We start from the raw sequence: 16,182 nt of genomic DNA on the forward strand, positions 1-16,182 counted from the left end.
CTACCATCTCCTGCTGTATGGGGGGGAGACAGCGGCATCTCCTGTATGGGGGTGGCCTCTACCATCTTCTGCTGTATGGGGGGGCGCCCTTATGTCTCCTGCTGTATAGGGGGAGGCACCGGCATCTCCTGCTGTATGGGGGGGGGGAGACAGTGGCATCTCATGTATGGGGGGGGCCCCTCTACCATCTCCTGCTGTATGGGGACCGTCCAAAGGAAAGGAGCAGCAATGGTGTTACAATTCGGCGGGGGTTGTGATGTCATTGGCACTACTGAATATGGTGCTGGATAATCCCTTTAAGAAACTGTTTAATTTCTACTCTGACCCTTTCTCATGGGAAATTTAAAGGGGTTTTCCACTCTGCAAAAGTTAAGAGTTAAGCGCTGCCAAGTGGAAGTGATGATATTCATGCCAGTGATGGGCTGCAGGGTTAAGTGACCGTGGGTCGGGGCAGCGGATCCGGATTCTGGTATGAAGCACGGATTCTGTTTTTCCTTTTAAGCATGGCTTCCCTCTCTTGGCTTCTAAAGAAAAGCAGAAAACCCCTTTAAATAAATACTCCATACGAATCTGATTAATACTGATATGCCCTGTGCTGGGATGGAGAGGAAAGGGCATGATAAAGAGACTTCCAGAGACCTTCTTTTCTTAGAACTTTGCGTTGCACAGTTTCTCTGTTGCTCCTCTTGGAAATGATGTCTATTGACAGCTAGATGTTGGTATTCCTCTTAGTAAGGGGTTTCTCATCAGACCCTAGCAGCACTGATTACATTGGGGTCCCATTGCCAAGGATAATGGCTAAAAAGCAGTCTAAACATTCCCAGGAAGAATAACGGAGGAGCAACACAATGCTGAGCATATGCTCCTGAAGTGTTCTTGTCTTAGGAACACAAGTATTAATGATAAGTATTAGAATAGGACAGGTGCACAGCAGTCGTCCCTTATCTGCAGACGTGACAGTATCTGCGCCCGATATGAGTGACCGGAGCCGGGTGACGTTCTCCGCTGGGCTCTGCAGCTCCTGCTGTTAATCTGTTGGGAGTCCGACTTCTCAGACGCTCATTCACACCGCTTATCACTTTGAATTATTTTTAATATGTGCTGAAACTAGTTCCCCTTTAATTTCTGCACAGTGACCTCCCGTATGTTCTGCGCCCACTAGGGGCCCGTGTCTGGCAGTTATAGCCCATGATCATATATTACATGAAGTCTTTCATTGATCAGTGTGGATAAAACAGCCTGATATACAATTGGTAGCCAGTGAAGAAGAGGCGCTCTGCAGTTCCAAGAGCGCCATCGTCTGCAAGCAGTGGAGGATCACGTTCCCAGGTAAGGGATGCTATACCTCACTATGTATGATACAGCGTCTTCACATTACAGGGAGCTGGGAGTAAGGGTCTCACTATGGTGATCAGTGAGGCGGACACCCACCAATTCATCACTTGTTCAGTGGATAGGTGTAAACAATACCCCCTTAAGGTGAGATCGAGTTAGCCTGACCATTATGTGCATAGTGCTCATCACTTTTGTCCCCTTTATTATTTTCATTAATATATAAAGGGGTCGGAGGTCTAAATCTTCTGCATCAAATAATCAAATTGTAGCTGCCTTCAGCTGCCACCAGGGGGAGCGATCTGTGTACAGTCCTGTCATTGAGCTGAATGTATGATCTGTCTGCAGTAAGCGATTAGTTCCTTGTTATGACTGTCGTAAATTTAAAGGGGTATTAAGCGATGGAATATTGCTTCTTTATTCTCAGGATCAAAGTTATGGAGGTTAGACCCCACTGATCATAAAGGGCCCTCAGTGCTGACTTGGTTGCCCAAATCCCCCGCTGTGCAGGGCAGCTACAGCGCAATGCAAGTGAAGGAGGTGAGCTGCTGTTCCCCTGCACAGCCACACTATAGTCAAAGGAATATGTCTTTAACTTTTAACCCTACCTGTGCTGGGGATTTGGAACCTTCAGCAATAAAATGCCCTGTATGAAAATAAAAGGCCCCTTTTAACATCCAAAGCCTCTAGTATCGCAGAGACTGCCCCGTGGCCTCCTGCTTGTGACTACAACTCCTAGCATGCTCAGATCACTGCAGGCATCCTGGGCGATGTAGTTCCACAACGGTAACTAAACCCACTGCAATGTTGTGAGCGTCGTCACTTAGTGCTCAGTGTCAGGAGGCTGCAAAAAGCTCTAGATAAGACGTAAGTGGGGTCCTGATTCCTGTCATCTTCCATTGCAGATATTTGTAGCCGATTTGTGCCATTTCCTGTAGTCACCTCCCCGGTGGGAAGGATGGTGAGTGCAGCGTGGAAAGGAAGAGGTTAATGCAATACGACCACACACAAGGTTTTTCTTTTCGTGACTTTTTTTTTTGGAAGCCCAGTCCCCATGAGTGTGACCACACTCCTCACAGCATGTCGTGTGCAGAAGTCACTTGTGGCCTCGTCTTCAGAGGTGTCATACCGGGCGGTTATGGGACTCCAACCATGTGACTTTTCGGAAGACCTTCTGTCATGATGGTGGGTGGGGGGTTTACTAGAAATGTTCAGTAATGGGGTCCACAGGTGATGTACTGATTACTGGACGGACGTCTGATACTTAAAGGGAATGTGTCGTCAGAAAATGACCTACGTCAGGTTTTAGTGTTACATGTACTTTAAAAGAATAGTTTCCATATCACAGTATTAATTTAAAACCAAAAGTGGTCATCTAGCAATTATCACACTGGCCAAAGGGGCTTTATTAGACTTACTGCTCTTTCAGGAAGAGTTTTCAGCAGACTCATTATCATTTGAGCATAACAACCTAAAAAATCCTCATATGATATGTAGTTATTCCCTTTCCATCCTAGAGAATAATATTATAAACCAACAAAATTGGTCAATCTTATAATAAAGGCGCCATGCGGAATCATATCCACAGCAATAATATCCCTGAAGAGAGATCCAAACACAAGGGAAATATCTTGAAGTATCAAAAAATTATTATCTTTATTAAATATCTGTTATAATATTTAATAAAGTTAATCATTTTTTGATACTTCAAGATATTTCTCTTTTCCTTGTGTTCGGATCTCTCTTCAGGGATATTATTGCTGTGGATATGATTCTGCATGGTATCTTTATCATTTGAGGCAGGATTACTTTATACACGGCTATTAACACAAGATCCACCATTCATGATAGGTGATGTCACAGCTCACCTCCTCCTCCTCCTGTACAATGACTGATAATACCTCCATATACAGTAGATTACACAAGAGCCACCATTCACAATAGGTGATGTCACAGCTCACCTCCTCGTCCTCCTGTACAATGACTGATAACTCCTCCATATACAGTAGATAACACAGGATCCACCATTCACAATAGGTGATGTCACAGCTCACCTCCTCCTCCTGTACAATGACACCTCTATATACAGTAGATAACACAGGAGCCCCCATTCACAATAGGTGATGTCACAGCTCACCTCCTCCTCCTCCTGTACAATGACTGATAATACCTCCATATACAGTAGATTACACAAGAGCCACCATTCACAATAGGTGATGTCACAGCTCACCTCCTCGTCCTCCTGTACAATGACTGATAACTCCTCCATATACAGTAGATAACACAGGATCTACCATTCACAATAGGTGATGTCACAGCTCACCTCCTCCTCCTGTACAATGACACCTCTATATACAGTAGATAACACAGGATCCCCCATTCACAATAGGTGATGTCACAGCTCACCTCCTCCTCCTCCTGTACAATGACGGATAACTCCTCCATATACAGTAGATTACACAAGAGCCACCATTCACAATAGGTGATGTCACAGCTCACCTCCTCCTCCTGTACAATGACTGATAACACCTCTATATAAAGCAGATAATCACATCACCGCTGACTTGCTATTTTCAGCCCTGACATCCATCCCTCCCATACACATGGTGCAGAGTTCAGCTGAGCGTGCACTTGTTCTGCTGGTTGTTTATCTCCAGCATCTTGAATTCCCTTGACCTCTCCATCGGGGGTCACCCCCATACACATTGTGGTCACCCCCATACACATTGTGGTCACCCCCATACACATTGTGGTCACCCCCATACACATTGTGGTCGTCCTGTGCTGCCGTAATCTTAGATGAATATCGACTATAATCTGCCATCCCGGGGGTAGGGAAGGTGGCAGGATGATTTGCCCACCCAGGAGATAGAGACTGGAGTAAGACTGGTCCATTCTCCCATGGCCCCCGTGATGTGAGCAGCCGCACTCGCTGGTGATCCATGTGTGCATGACGTAGGCAAGCGGCGGCTCCTAAAGACACATATTCACCCGACCGTCACTTCTTAAGTTTTCTGTGTTTATTCAGCTCTATGTACACTGGGTAGGACTGACGCGTGAACTTACCCTGAAGTTCATGGCAGCTTAGTCGCGTGTGAACTGCACCTGAGACTTCCGTCAGGTTTGGATATTTAAAAAAATCATTTTTGCAATTAAGTTTCATAAAAAATGTCACAGATTTTTGGTTTTTCGGTCTTTGATTCCCTGAACAGTTACCTTTTGATGTGATCGGTGGTCATAGATCAGATTAAAGAGCTAAATAAAAAAGAGAGATAAGAGTTACAAACTCCTCCGAATGAGCCCCATGACAGTTTCTCAGTTAACTCATTTTGCAGCCAGCAATACACAGTGCAACACACAGAGGCTATTAAAGGCAAACTGTGCAATATTTGTAATGAAATTTAGCCAAAAATACGTAAATTTAATTAAAATAAAGGCCCCAAAGTTAGAGAACTCCCTTTGTAGCAGAGGCAAATATGGCGTATACTCACATGTAATGCTTTGCAATGTGGAAGTGGTTCTGCTTCCTTCCACTTAGTTTCCAGTACGGACAGATATAGAACATGCTGAACCCTCCACATGCGGAACTTGTATAAATAAGGAGGTCACTGGGGGGCACCAAGGGTCCCGCATCAGGGAACTTCGAATCGGACTATGTAAGAGTGGTGTTTTTTTTCCCTTTTCTGTTAAAGGGATCTATATGATAATTTTGGATAATATAAGCAAATACGACCTATCCAGCTCATCGGTTCTGACCTTGCCCCTTAAGTTTAGTTCACTTTAAGTAAATCTTTTTTCCTTGGCTCCAGAATGATTATTTTTCAGATACAGGTTTTATTTTTTCTTCTAGAAGCAAAATCTCCATTTTTCTGATAGACACAGCTCCAACTGCTCCTATATAAATGATACAATCTAGCCCCCTGCAGCCACCACTAGGGGGAGCTGACTACGTAGTGAGAATACTCATTGACCTCAATAATACAAAGTATGCACTAAGCTCCCCCTAGTGGCAGCCAGAATTTTTATGATTTATATTATTTAAAGGGAACCTGTCACATTGAGCATTCAGTGGGCAACATGGTTTAGCGCACGATTTGCTGAAAAGAGTTATATGTAGGTTTATGGGGAAAGATTCAGGATCAGTTGCATTTGTTGAGATCTATGCTCATTCTAAGCTTTGGTGTCCAGTGGGTGGTCCCACTCAGTGATAGAAGGAAGGCTGCCCACTGTACTCAGAAGTAGAAAAACAACAGGGATCTAAATGAATTGATTACTCGTTATGTTGACTATTTTTCACTGCTGTTCTCCTGAATCCGGAGATGTTTTTTTTTTGTTCATGCGTCTGTCTGTTCCTGAGATATAGCACTCTCTTTTCTGTATATAAATCTTGTATTTTTAGCCAAGTGGGTGTGGTCCTAAGCTCTTTTGTGGGCATTTCTTATGGGCCATGCCCACCTAGATTAATTCTCTGGGGAGAGGAGGCCATATCTCTGGAAGGGAGAGGCGCAGGAACCAAAGTAAAAAAGCGCCGGATCCAGGAGAACAGCGGCGTTTACACCGGGTGAAAAAAATACATATTTTATGACAAGTGATGGGTCCTCATAAACGGATATTCCCATCTCAGACATTTATGGCAAGTCAACAGTAGGTGTCAAATATTTTATTCATTGGGGTTCTACCTCTGGGACTTCTGCAGTGCTGTAGGGGTCGGGTGGTCACGCTTGCATGCTGCTTTCTCCATTGTTTATGGCGCTCTGAAGTGCTGACTTTACTTCCCCCGCATGTTACAAAAGTTAGCTTGTGCTGCAAAACGATAGTTTTAACCCCTTTAAATTGCCCCCACTGAGGGAGGAAGGGTGGAAAAAGTCTGAGGGGGGCCAGATATTTGTCTAAATGGCGCCCCTTGCTGCCAGCCATTGTTGTCCCTGCGGGAACCACGATGAGGACGGTTGTCAGATCTGATGTGACACCTGCCACATTTCACTGACTCAAATGCAGAGTTTCACATGGCATCAGTCCGTGAGCGGCTGGCGGTGACACCGAACCCTCCAGAAACTCTCCTCTGATTGATTTCTACTCGCTCTGCTCCCAGAATTTACAACAACAAAAAGTTACAGATTTGCTCTCAGCGCTTCAATCTGTACTGAAAATGGCAGATTCTTATCACCGGGGAATATTTTTAGTCTTCATAAAAATACAGGAAATGTTTTAGCAGCAAACTGGCAACGTAGCATATGCTTTTAAAAACAGAATAAAAGTTATATTTTATCCCTATGAGAAGCTTTCTGGTGCCTTGGATTACCTTGTGTTTTATAACATATTATGTTATTCCAGTATGCCCCATTTGTGATTGTGCTAATTTTATTCTAAGATCTATTAATTATAATGTACTTTGTTTGTGAGATAAGCCATATGAAAAGCTTCATCATTATATTTGATGATAAGGAAAAACTTCAATTGTATAAATTTTATTAATAACTATCAAGGTTGGCCCGCGACTTTGTCTAAGTTTTACATTTTGGCCCTCTGTGTTTTTGTGTTTGATATCCCTGCTATATACCATCTGTAAGGCTTACAGACCATGATGCAGAAATGAAGCAGAAATTTTCCTGAGCATTTCTGCATCTCCTTGGCAGAATAGCGCATGCGGTTTTTCCATGCGTTTTTGACACGTTTTTTGCATGCGTATTTGCCATGCGTTTTTCCAATGCATTGTATAGACAAATACGCATGCAGAAACGCACAAGAATTGGTTATGTCCGTATTTTTTCTGCAAGTAAAACCCGCGCAGAAAAACTCCTGACCATGTTCACAGAACTTGCAGAATGTCATAGGAAGTCATGGGATAAGGTATGCAATGCGTTTCTGGAGCGTTTACGCGCTGCAAATACGCACCAAAAAATGAACCAAAAACGCCTCGTGGGCACACAGCCTAAAGCTGCACTGTACGTGACAGTGGGATATGCAGGACGTGCAACACCTAAATGTGCTATCTACACTGATAACCATAACATTGAAACCGGTATACAGCGTGTCTTGTGGAGTGTTCCCGGTATACGGGGGGTCTTGTGGGGTGTCTCCGGTATATAGCGGGTCTTGTGGAGTGTTCCCGGTATACGGCGGGTCTTGTGGGGTGTTCCCGGTATACTGTGGGTCTTGTGGGGTGTTCCCGGTATACGGCGGGTCTTGTGGGGTGTTCCCGGTATACGGGGCGTCTTGTGGGGTGTTTCCGGTATACTGCGGGTCTTGTGGGGTGTTCCCGGTATACTGCGGGTCTTGTGGGGTGTTTCCGGTATACGGCGGGTCTTGTGGGGTGTTCCCGGTATACGGCGCGTCTTGTGGGGTGTTTCCGGTATACTGCGGGTCTTGTGGGGTGTTCCCGGTATACGGCGCGTCTTGTGGGGTGTTTCCGGTATACTGCGGGTCTTGTGGGGTGTTCCCGGTATACTGCGGGTCTTGTGGGGTGTTCCCGGTATACGGCGCGTCTTGTGGGGTGTTTCCGGTATACGGCAGGTCTTGTGGGGTGTTTCCGGTATACGGCGGGTCTTGTGGGGTGTTCCCGGTATACGGCGGGTCTTGTGGGGTGTTCCCATTATACGGCGGGTCTTGTGGGGTGTTTCCGGTATACGGCGCGTCTTGTGGGGTGTTTCTGGTATACGGCGCGTCTTGTGGGGTGTTTCCGGTATACTGCGGGTCTTGTGGGGTGTTCCTGGTATACGGCGCGTCTTGTGGGGTGTTTCCGGTATACTGCGGGTCTTGTGGGGTGTTTCCGGTATACGGCGCGTCTTGTGGGGTGTTTCCGGTATACGGCGCGTCTTGTGGGGTGTTTCCGGTATACGGCGCGTCTTGTGGGGTGTTTCCGGTATATGGCGGGTCTTGTGGGGTGTTTCCGGTATACGGCGCGTCTTGTGGGGTGTTTCCGGTATACGGCGCGTCTTGTGGGGTGTTTCCGGTATACTGCGGGTCTTGTGGGGTGTTTCCGGTATACGGCGGGTCTTGTGGGGTGTTTCCGGTATACGGCTGGTCTTGTGGGGTGTTCCCGGTATACGGCGCGTCTTGTGGGGTGTTTCCGGTATACGGCGGGTCTTGTGGGGTGTTTCCGGTATACGGCGGGTCTTGTGGGGTGTTTCCGGTATACGGCGGGTCTTGTGGGGTGTTCCCGGTATACGGCGGGTCTTGTGGGGTGTTCCCATTATACGGCGGGTCTTGTGGGGTGCTCCCGGTATACGGCTGGTCTTGTGGGGTGCTCCCGGTATACGGCGGGTCTTGTGGGGTGCTCCCGGTATACTGCGGGTCTTGTGGGGTGCTCCCGGTATACGGCGGGTCTTGTGGGGTGTTCCCGGTATACGGCGGGTCTTGTGGGGTGTTCCCGGTATACGGCGGGTCTTCTGGGGTGCTCCCGGTATACGGCGGGTCTTGTGGGGTGTTCCCGGTATACGGCGGGTCTTGTGGGGTGTTTCCGGTATACGGCGGGTCTTGTGGGGTGTTCCCGGTATACTGTGGGTCTTGTGGGGTGTTTCCGGTATACGGCGGGTCTTGTGGGGTGTTTCCGGTATATGGCGGGTCTTGTGGGGTGTTCCCGGTATACGGCGGGTCTTGTGGGGTGTTTCCGGTATACTGCGGGTCTTGTGGGGTGTTTCCGGTATATGGCTAGTCTTGTGGGGTGTTCCCGATATATGGTGGGTCTTGTGGGGTGTTCCCGGTATATGGTGGGTCTTGTGGAGTGTTCCCAGTATATGGTGGGCCTTGTGGGGTATTCTTGGTATAGGACGGATCTTGTGTGTTCCCAGTATACGACAGGTCTTGTGGGGTGTTTCCGGTATACGGCGGGTCTTGTCGGGTGTTTCCGGTATACGGCGCGTCTTGTGGGGTGTTTCTGGTATACGGCGGGTCTTGTGGGGTGTTCCCGGTATACGGCGGGTCTTGTGGGGTGTTTCCGGTATACGGCGGGTCTTGTGGGGTGTTTCTGGTATACGGCGGGTCTTGTGGGGTGCTCCCGGGATATGGCGGGTCTTGTGATGGTTCTGTTATCTAAGGGGGTTTGTGCGTTAGATCGCACAGCTTATTGCAGCTATGATGGAAAAGTGTCAGGAAAGAATATTAGGCAGGTGCTTTTAACCTTATGGCAGCTCAGTGTACATTCCTGGCATCGTCTTATGTGACAGCGGGTCTATTGGCGCCATAATGTCGCTGTGCGTTATTGTGTGGATACGTTTGCATGGCATGTATACAGGTGACGTGCCTCTGTGTATCTGATCACATGGCCGCTCGCTCACATCCGCGGTTCATAATTCCTAGTAAACAGACTTTATTTTGATGCTCTGACTCTCCCGCTCGCTCAGCTCACGCCCTATTGGTTCCTTTACTCATTGTATTTGAATAATATCCTAACACTGATCTCTGATTGGTGGCTCCTTCTGCTAACCACGCCCCTCCCTTGTAAGTATTTGGAACCTCAACTGACACTGTCTTCATTCACTTGTTACAGTGTGTAAGGGGCAGGTGACAGCGCAGCTTCATCCACTGCCTCCTCCATCACTTTTCAAGATGATAACCCCCATCATTGACTCCATGACCTCCAAGTCAGGTAAGAAAACCATTCCATTACTGAACTACATCTCCCCTTCGCCTCCTGTATTTCACTGCAGAAAGGAACTATAAGTCCCAGCATATTCTACAAGACAAATCTTCATAGAGTGAGCAGGGATTTGTAGTTCTACTGCAGTTGGAGGCACATACATGACTATATTGTTTATTTATATAGCGCCATTGATTCCATGGCGCTGTACATAAGGAGGGGTTAGTGCCATATTTGCTGCACTGCAGCCCCTCAGTGTATTCAGGTTGCTGCTCTGTGCCGTCGCGGTGCAGTTTCAGTTGTTGTGCGTGGGAGTGTGCGTGTTGTAGGGATGTAGTCACACACGTGTGCCGACTTGTCAGTCCAGGGCCGTGTCCTGTGTATATGGGGCAAGAAACAGAAAAAAAAATCTTTTACAAGTTGTGTGTCGACATGTATATCTTCCTCATGTCAGGAGTTCTCTGCTGAGAAACTACAACTCCCAACATGTTGAGAGTTGTAATTTCCCAAGAGATGGAAACAGAGTGCAACCATAATATATAGATCACTTTGGATGTTTCTCATGTTTAAAGGGGAACTTGGCCGCCAGTTGTGGAGTGCCCCTTTGATATATTTTTATGTTGGCTTTACAGGAAAGGACAGGGCATGTTTCGAGAAGTTGTACGAGCTGGGTGCTGAGCTGGGACATGGTGGATTTGGGACGGTATACAGGGCATGGAAGCTGGCAGACCACACGCAGGTGAGTGTGGTAGGACGCCCCCCTTGTATGATCTGCACTGCTCGCTTACAGTATGGAGACTGACTTGATCTCTTGCTCCCCCAGGTGGCTGTGAAGCATATCAAGAAGAGTCGTGTCATGGAGTGGGCTCAGCTGGTAAGCTATACACCAATATATTTACTCCGGACTCAATGGCGCCCCCCTGCTGAGTTAAGCTACATGACTGCATGGGATAAATATCATTTCTGCAACATACTCCATACTTTCCTAATTTGTTTTTCTCGCTTTTAGGGTAATCTCTCGCGGGTGCCCATGGAAGTATATTTGATGCTGAAGGTGAAGGGTCACCATGGCATTGTGGAGCTCCTGGACTGGTTTGAGACCTCCGACAGCTTCCTGCTGGTGATGGAGATGCCGGAGCACTGCCGGGACCTGTTTGACATTATCACCGAACAGGGTCCCCTGGAAGAAGATGTCGCTCGCAGTCTGTTCCGTCAGGTGGTGGATGCCGTCGTGCACTGTCACACCCAGGGGGTCACCCACAGAGACCTCAAAGACGAAAACCTCCTACTCAACACCCAGACGGGGACGGTCAAACTCATTGATTTTGGCTCCGGTGCATTACTCCATCATTCCACCTACAGCAACTTTGATGGTGAGTGACGCATCTCGTGCGCTGATACATTGTAACAAACTACCAGGACAGCAGATTTGTTGCTACTGTTGTATTTCAAGGATTGTCTACACTTATAGCAAACCCCTCAGCAAAATGCCTCCCTCCCTCCTCCCCGCGTGGTTCGGAGCGCCTCCCCCCCGCGTGGCTCTGAGCGCCTCCCCCCACCCCCCCTCCACCCCACGTGGCTCGTTTCTTCTATTCTAGGCAGCCACCAAAGCCTGTATATAGGTACCGAAATATATACAAACTTAACGCTGTGTTTCTGCCCTGCAGGCACTAGAGTGTACAGCCCACCAGAATGGGTGGCATTTCGGAGGTACAAAGCGGTGCCCGCCACGGTGTGGTCTCTGGGTATCCTACTGTACGACATGGTGTGTGGGGATATTCCATTCGAAAGAGATCAAGAAATCCTACAAGCTCAAGTCGTCTTTAGAAACCGCATTTCTCCAGGTAAGAGGCCAGACTGGTAAATATCCCGCCATGTTGGCACCTGTGTGGGTCCTCTCTGTTGAGAATATATGTACAGTCAGCTGGAGTGAGCATGCATATGTAAGGGATGGGAGAAATGGCTGTACCAGGGATATGGCTATCTCGTAAGGAGAATGGGATATGGATGGGTGGGGAGGGGGTTCTCCTTTGCTTCCTTGCACTGTCTACATTTCTGCTTGCATCCCATTAATCCCCCACATCAGCCTTAGCAGCCTTGTACCCAAAATACCCATTATATCTTCATATCTGCCTTTCCAGAATGTGAAAATTTAATCCACCGGTGTCTATCCACTCGCCCCTTGGAGCGTCCTTCTCTAGAACAGATCCTTCAGCATCCCTGGATGAAAGAGGAGCGCACGTAACACATTAATGGAGGCCGAAACCCTCCATGGCCACCAGGGGGCACAGTAAACTGGCGAAGCACAAAATGGCTACCTCCGAAATTCTGAACAACGGGTGCTGCATATACGGGCCTAGGAGAGGAACGGCCGCTGCGAAGGACAATTAAGTTAATTAGACAAACTATTGTGACATTTACAATATCTGCTATTCCGGTGCTGCCGTGACTCATAGATTGTGCAAACAGGAGAAATCATTCATTACATTGGCTGGTTTTCGCAGCAGATCGTCAGTAATAACCTGAAGGAGCAGCTCGGGCCTCTTAAATAGGGATTTGCACCATTTTAATGAAGACAAGACGCCATTATTTTTAAATCACAATGTCGCTTGCAAACCACAGTTTATGCTTGTCATGAAGTATATATTTATTAATATTGTTCTTTGTTTTGTTTTTTTTACTTGCACCTGTTCTCACCCTATTTTATGCATTCATCAAAATGTGTCTTAAAGGAATATAGCACAAACTGAAAATTGGCGTAATATTTTTTAATTTCTGTTCATAGGAATGACAATACTGGCACATTCGATTTTACAGAGTATTCCCAACGTTGTCTATGTAAAATAAAAGACGCATTCCTGGCTCTTCACTACAGCAGGCACAAAATGGAGGCATTGCCCATAGCAACCAATCTGATCAACTTTCATTTTCCCAAACTGGGTCAGAGAAATGTGAGCTGGAATCTGATTGGTTGCTATGGCTCTCCTGCTTTAAGCTTAGTACAGATAAGGTTGCTGCCCATGGCAACCAACCAATTAGATCTCTTCTTTCATTTTCCAGAAAGAACTGGGAGCGGATGGTTGCTAAGGGCAACACCTCAGAGGGCCTCCTCCATTTTGTGAATCTGTGAGGGGTTTATGGCGTCTTTTGTTGAAAGAGTAAATACTTGTGTATTAAATGCAGCATCCATAATTTCCATGCAAAGATTTGGATGTATTACTTTTATATAATGTGTTGATGTTATTTAATAAATGGCTGACATACGTTTTCTACACGACGTGTTGTACATTTTCTATGTGAGAATCTCATTAGTCCAAATCAATAATTAAGAAATGACCTGGAGAAAAGTCCTGATGGGCGTCTGCTCGGGATCCATCGCCCCTATGACACAATCTTGAGGTGCAGATGGGTTGCTGTGGGCCTGCTGAAGGCCCCCCTCACCGCCATCTTGCTGATCCTCTTAAGCCCAGCCTCATGCTATGCTGCATAGGAGACTGTGATTTTCACTGTATCCTGGCATAGCGAAGTATCGCAGTATATAGTGCGAGAGATCACAGATTCAAGTCCCTAAAGCAGCTAAAAAGTAGAGAAAATAGTTTTTAAAAATAAAAAATATGAAAGTTTGAATTGCCCCCTTTTCCCAATTCCAAAAGAAAAAAAAAAAAAGGAACATTCTAAAAGACTGTGACTGTAAAAGCCCAATCTACCACAATATAAACGTATTTAACCCATGAGATAAACACCAGGAAAAAAAATCAAAACATCCAAATAGCACTTTACTCAAAAATGCAATCAAAACTTTGTACGTACCGCAAAATGGTACCAGTAAGAACTACAACTTAGTGCGCAAAACACAAGCCTTCACCCCTATGGAAGAATAACAAAGTAGTCTCCAAAAATGGTGACACAAACCCCTCTTTTTTAATTTTATTTATTTTCATTTATTTTTTTAATTTCATTTTTTTAATGTTATATTTTTTTATTTAATGTTTTTTTATTTATTTATTTATTTGTTTTTACAAAGATGGGAATTTTTTCACTACTAAAATTGAAAGAAAATTGTACTGTCCTGGAGAATAATGTTACCAGGTCGTTATTACCGCACAAGAACGCCGTAAAAACTAAAGCAATGGTGGAATTGTGATTGTTTTTTTCACTATTTCTCCCCCCACTTGGAATTTTCTGGTAAATTGTAGGGTGAAGTGAACGGTGGTTTAATGTTCCCAACAAAAAACAAGCCCCCGTATGGCTGTCGGCAGTAAAATAATGTTATGTCTTTCGAAGATTGGGGGGGGATAAAGCGTTTGTGGGGTAAATGATGTAGCACTCCGCCATTTCTTCACCGACCACTAGGGTCGCCATTATAGTAGTGATTGCGCGAGGCTGCACCACATCCAGGTGCTGGTCCCTGAGGTGAGATGTGTGGGTCTTAACATGGCGCTCAGCGACCCCCACATAATAAATCCCTTCCGTTGTTCAGAGAATCGGAAATAGTTAACTTCTACGTTGGGGAGGGGCACAGCGTCCGCTTATCAAGAGCAGCCGGGTAAACAATGGCGGACGTCACAGACACAGGTGACAGGTGAAGCGAGGAAATCATTGTTTGATTGCCCCAGATCTGCTTCCGTGTATTTTCCAGGATGGGACACGAGCATCACAAGCTGTCAGAATGTAGATAAATAAGGGCAGGACCCGTCTGTCAGAGCCGGGGTGGAGGCCATCAAAACTGGCCCTGGAGTTTCCAGTCTAGAGATTAATCCCATCATGATCCCTCTCGTACTCAGGTGTGCACTGTGCTGCTTTGCATGCAATCCCTCACATGACCTCCGGGGGTGCTGTTGCACATGTTACATGAACCAATGGGATCGATCAGATTGATGCTTGTAAACATGTCTGACAAGTATATGACGAGCACATTTCTTATGTGGACATTAAAATCAATATTATGATAGCAGCACATGAATCTGTGTGAGTAGCGATTAGCTGGTACTGATGATCGATAAAGCTAAACAAACGCCGATCAACTTATATCGATGACTGGTGGTCGATTTTCTTGCCCACTAGCATCTGTAAACCACAAGTTCATGTGATTGCCAGGTAAGCGATTGTCTCCACAAAGGACAGGAGCAGAGTTGGAGCTTTCCATAAACCGCTACCGCCATCTAGTGGAATATGATGGAATTACACTGTCATCTGTGCAAACCACGCAGGCCAGAGATGTTAGACCAGGTCTGCCAACTCTGTAAATCCAGACCGCACATGAAAAACGAGGCCGTCCTAAGCAAATTGTCATATACAGTAATAGTTCCTAGCTTGTTATTATGTGAGATATAAACGTATATTCAGGGCTAGCCTCCGCACCTCGAAAACCGGGCCTGGACCCACAAGACCCCAAATCCACTGGCAACATCCACAGCACAGCACATACTTCATGTATGGAGGGGGCTGAGCCCATGCCACACAATTGTGACTGCAGCATTTAAAAGGTTGGGAATAGGGGAAGGTGCCACTGTGGAGAGGGGTGGGGGGAAAGGGGCACAGTGGTGGCATCATACTGTGTGTGTAGGGGGGGGGGTCACTGGTGGCATACTGTGTGGGGGGGGCACAGTGGTGGCATCATACTGTGTGTGTAGGGTGGGCACTGGTGGCACTGTATATGGGGGGCACTATGGTGGCAACATACTGTGTGTGTGTAGGGGGGGCACTGGTGGCATACTGTGTGTGTGTGGGGGGGGCACAGTGGTGGCATCATCATATTTGTGTGTGTGTAGGGGGGCACTGGTGGCATACTGTGTGGGGAGACACTATGGTGGCATCATATAAGGTATAAGAGATGACAGAATAGTTCAAATAAATGAAATAACCAACTCACCCGGGAAGCGCACTGCCCACCGCATGGCATTTTGGGTACTTATGGCCAAGAAAGCTACAGGCCCCCGCCGCTCACAGCATATATACAAGCAGCTATGTTATTTAATCCATAAAAAAGTGGAAAAATATACCGACTGCAAAAGGGTGAAGTGAATCCCCCCATAATCCCAACACATTTCCCGGACTAAGAACGCTGGGATTATGGGGGGATTCACTTCACCCTTTTGCAGTCGGTATATTTTTCCACTTTTTTATGGATTAAATAACATAGCTGCTTGTATATATGCTGTGAGCGGCGGGGGCCTGTAGCTTTCTTGGGCTGCTTGTATATAAGCTGTGGGCGGGGGCCTGTAGCTTTCTTGGGCTGCTTGTATATAAGCTGTGAGCGGCGGGGGCCTGTA

The 16,182-nt window shown here is 46.6% G+C and overlaps 1 protein-coding gene across 1 annotated transcript; it reads left to right on the forward strand.

Annotated features, from left to right (window-relative positions):
- Positions 1-9,784: 9,784 nt before the first annotated feature.
- On the forward strand, positions 9,785-13,174 carry PIM2 (Pim-2 proto-oncogene, serine/threonine kinase). Its single transcript, XM_073640346.1, has 6 exons — positions 9,785-9,919; positions 10,543-10,649; positions 10,734-10,784; positions 10,920-11,283; positions 11,578-11,754; positions 12,052-13,174. The coding sequence occupies exons 1-6, from the start codon at positions 9,880-9,882 to the stop codon at positions 12,153-12,155; spliced, it is 843 nt and encodes a 280-aa protein (XP_073496447.1). The 5' UTR covers positions 9,785-9,879; the 3' UTR covers positions 12,156-13,174.
- The last annotated feature ends 3,008 nt before the right edge of the window (positions 13,175-16,182 follow it).

This window comes from Phyllobates terribilis, unplaced genomic scaffold (assembly GCF_046119375.1).
Source record: "Phyllobates terribilis strain yellow unplaced genomic scaffold, ASM4611937v1 Scaffold_7__3_contigs__length_470593459, whole genome shotgun sequence".
Lineage (NCBI taxonomy): Eukaryota > Metazoa > Chordata > Amphibia > Anura > Dendrobatidae > Phyllobates > Phyllobates terribilis.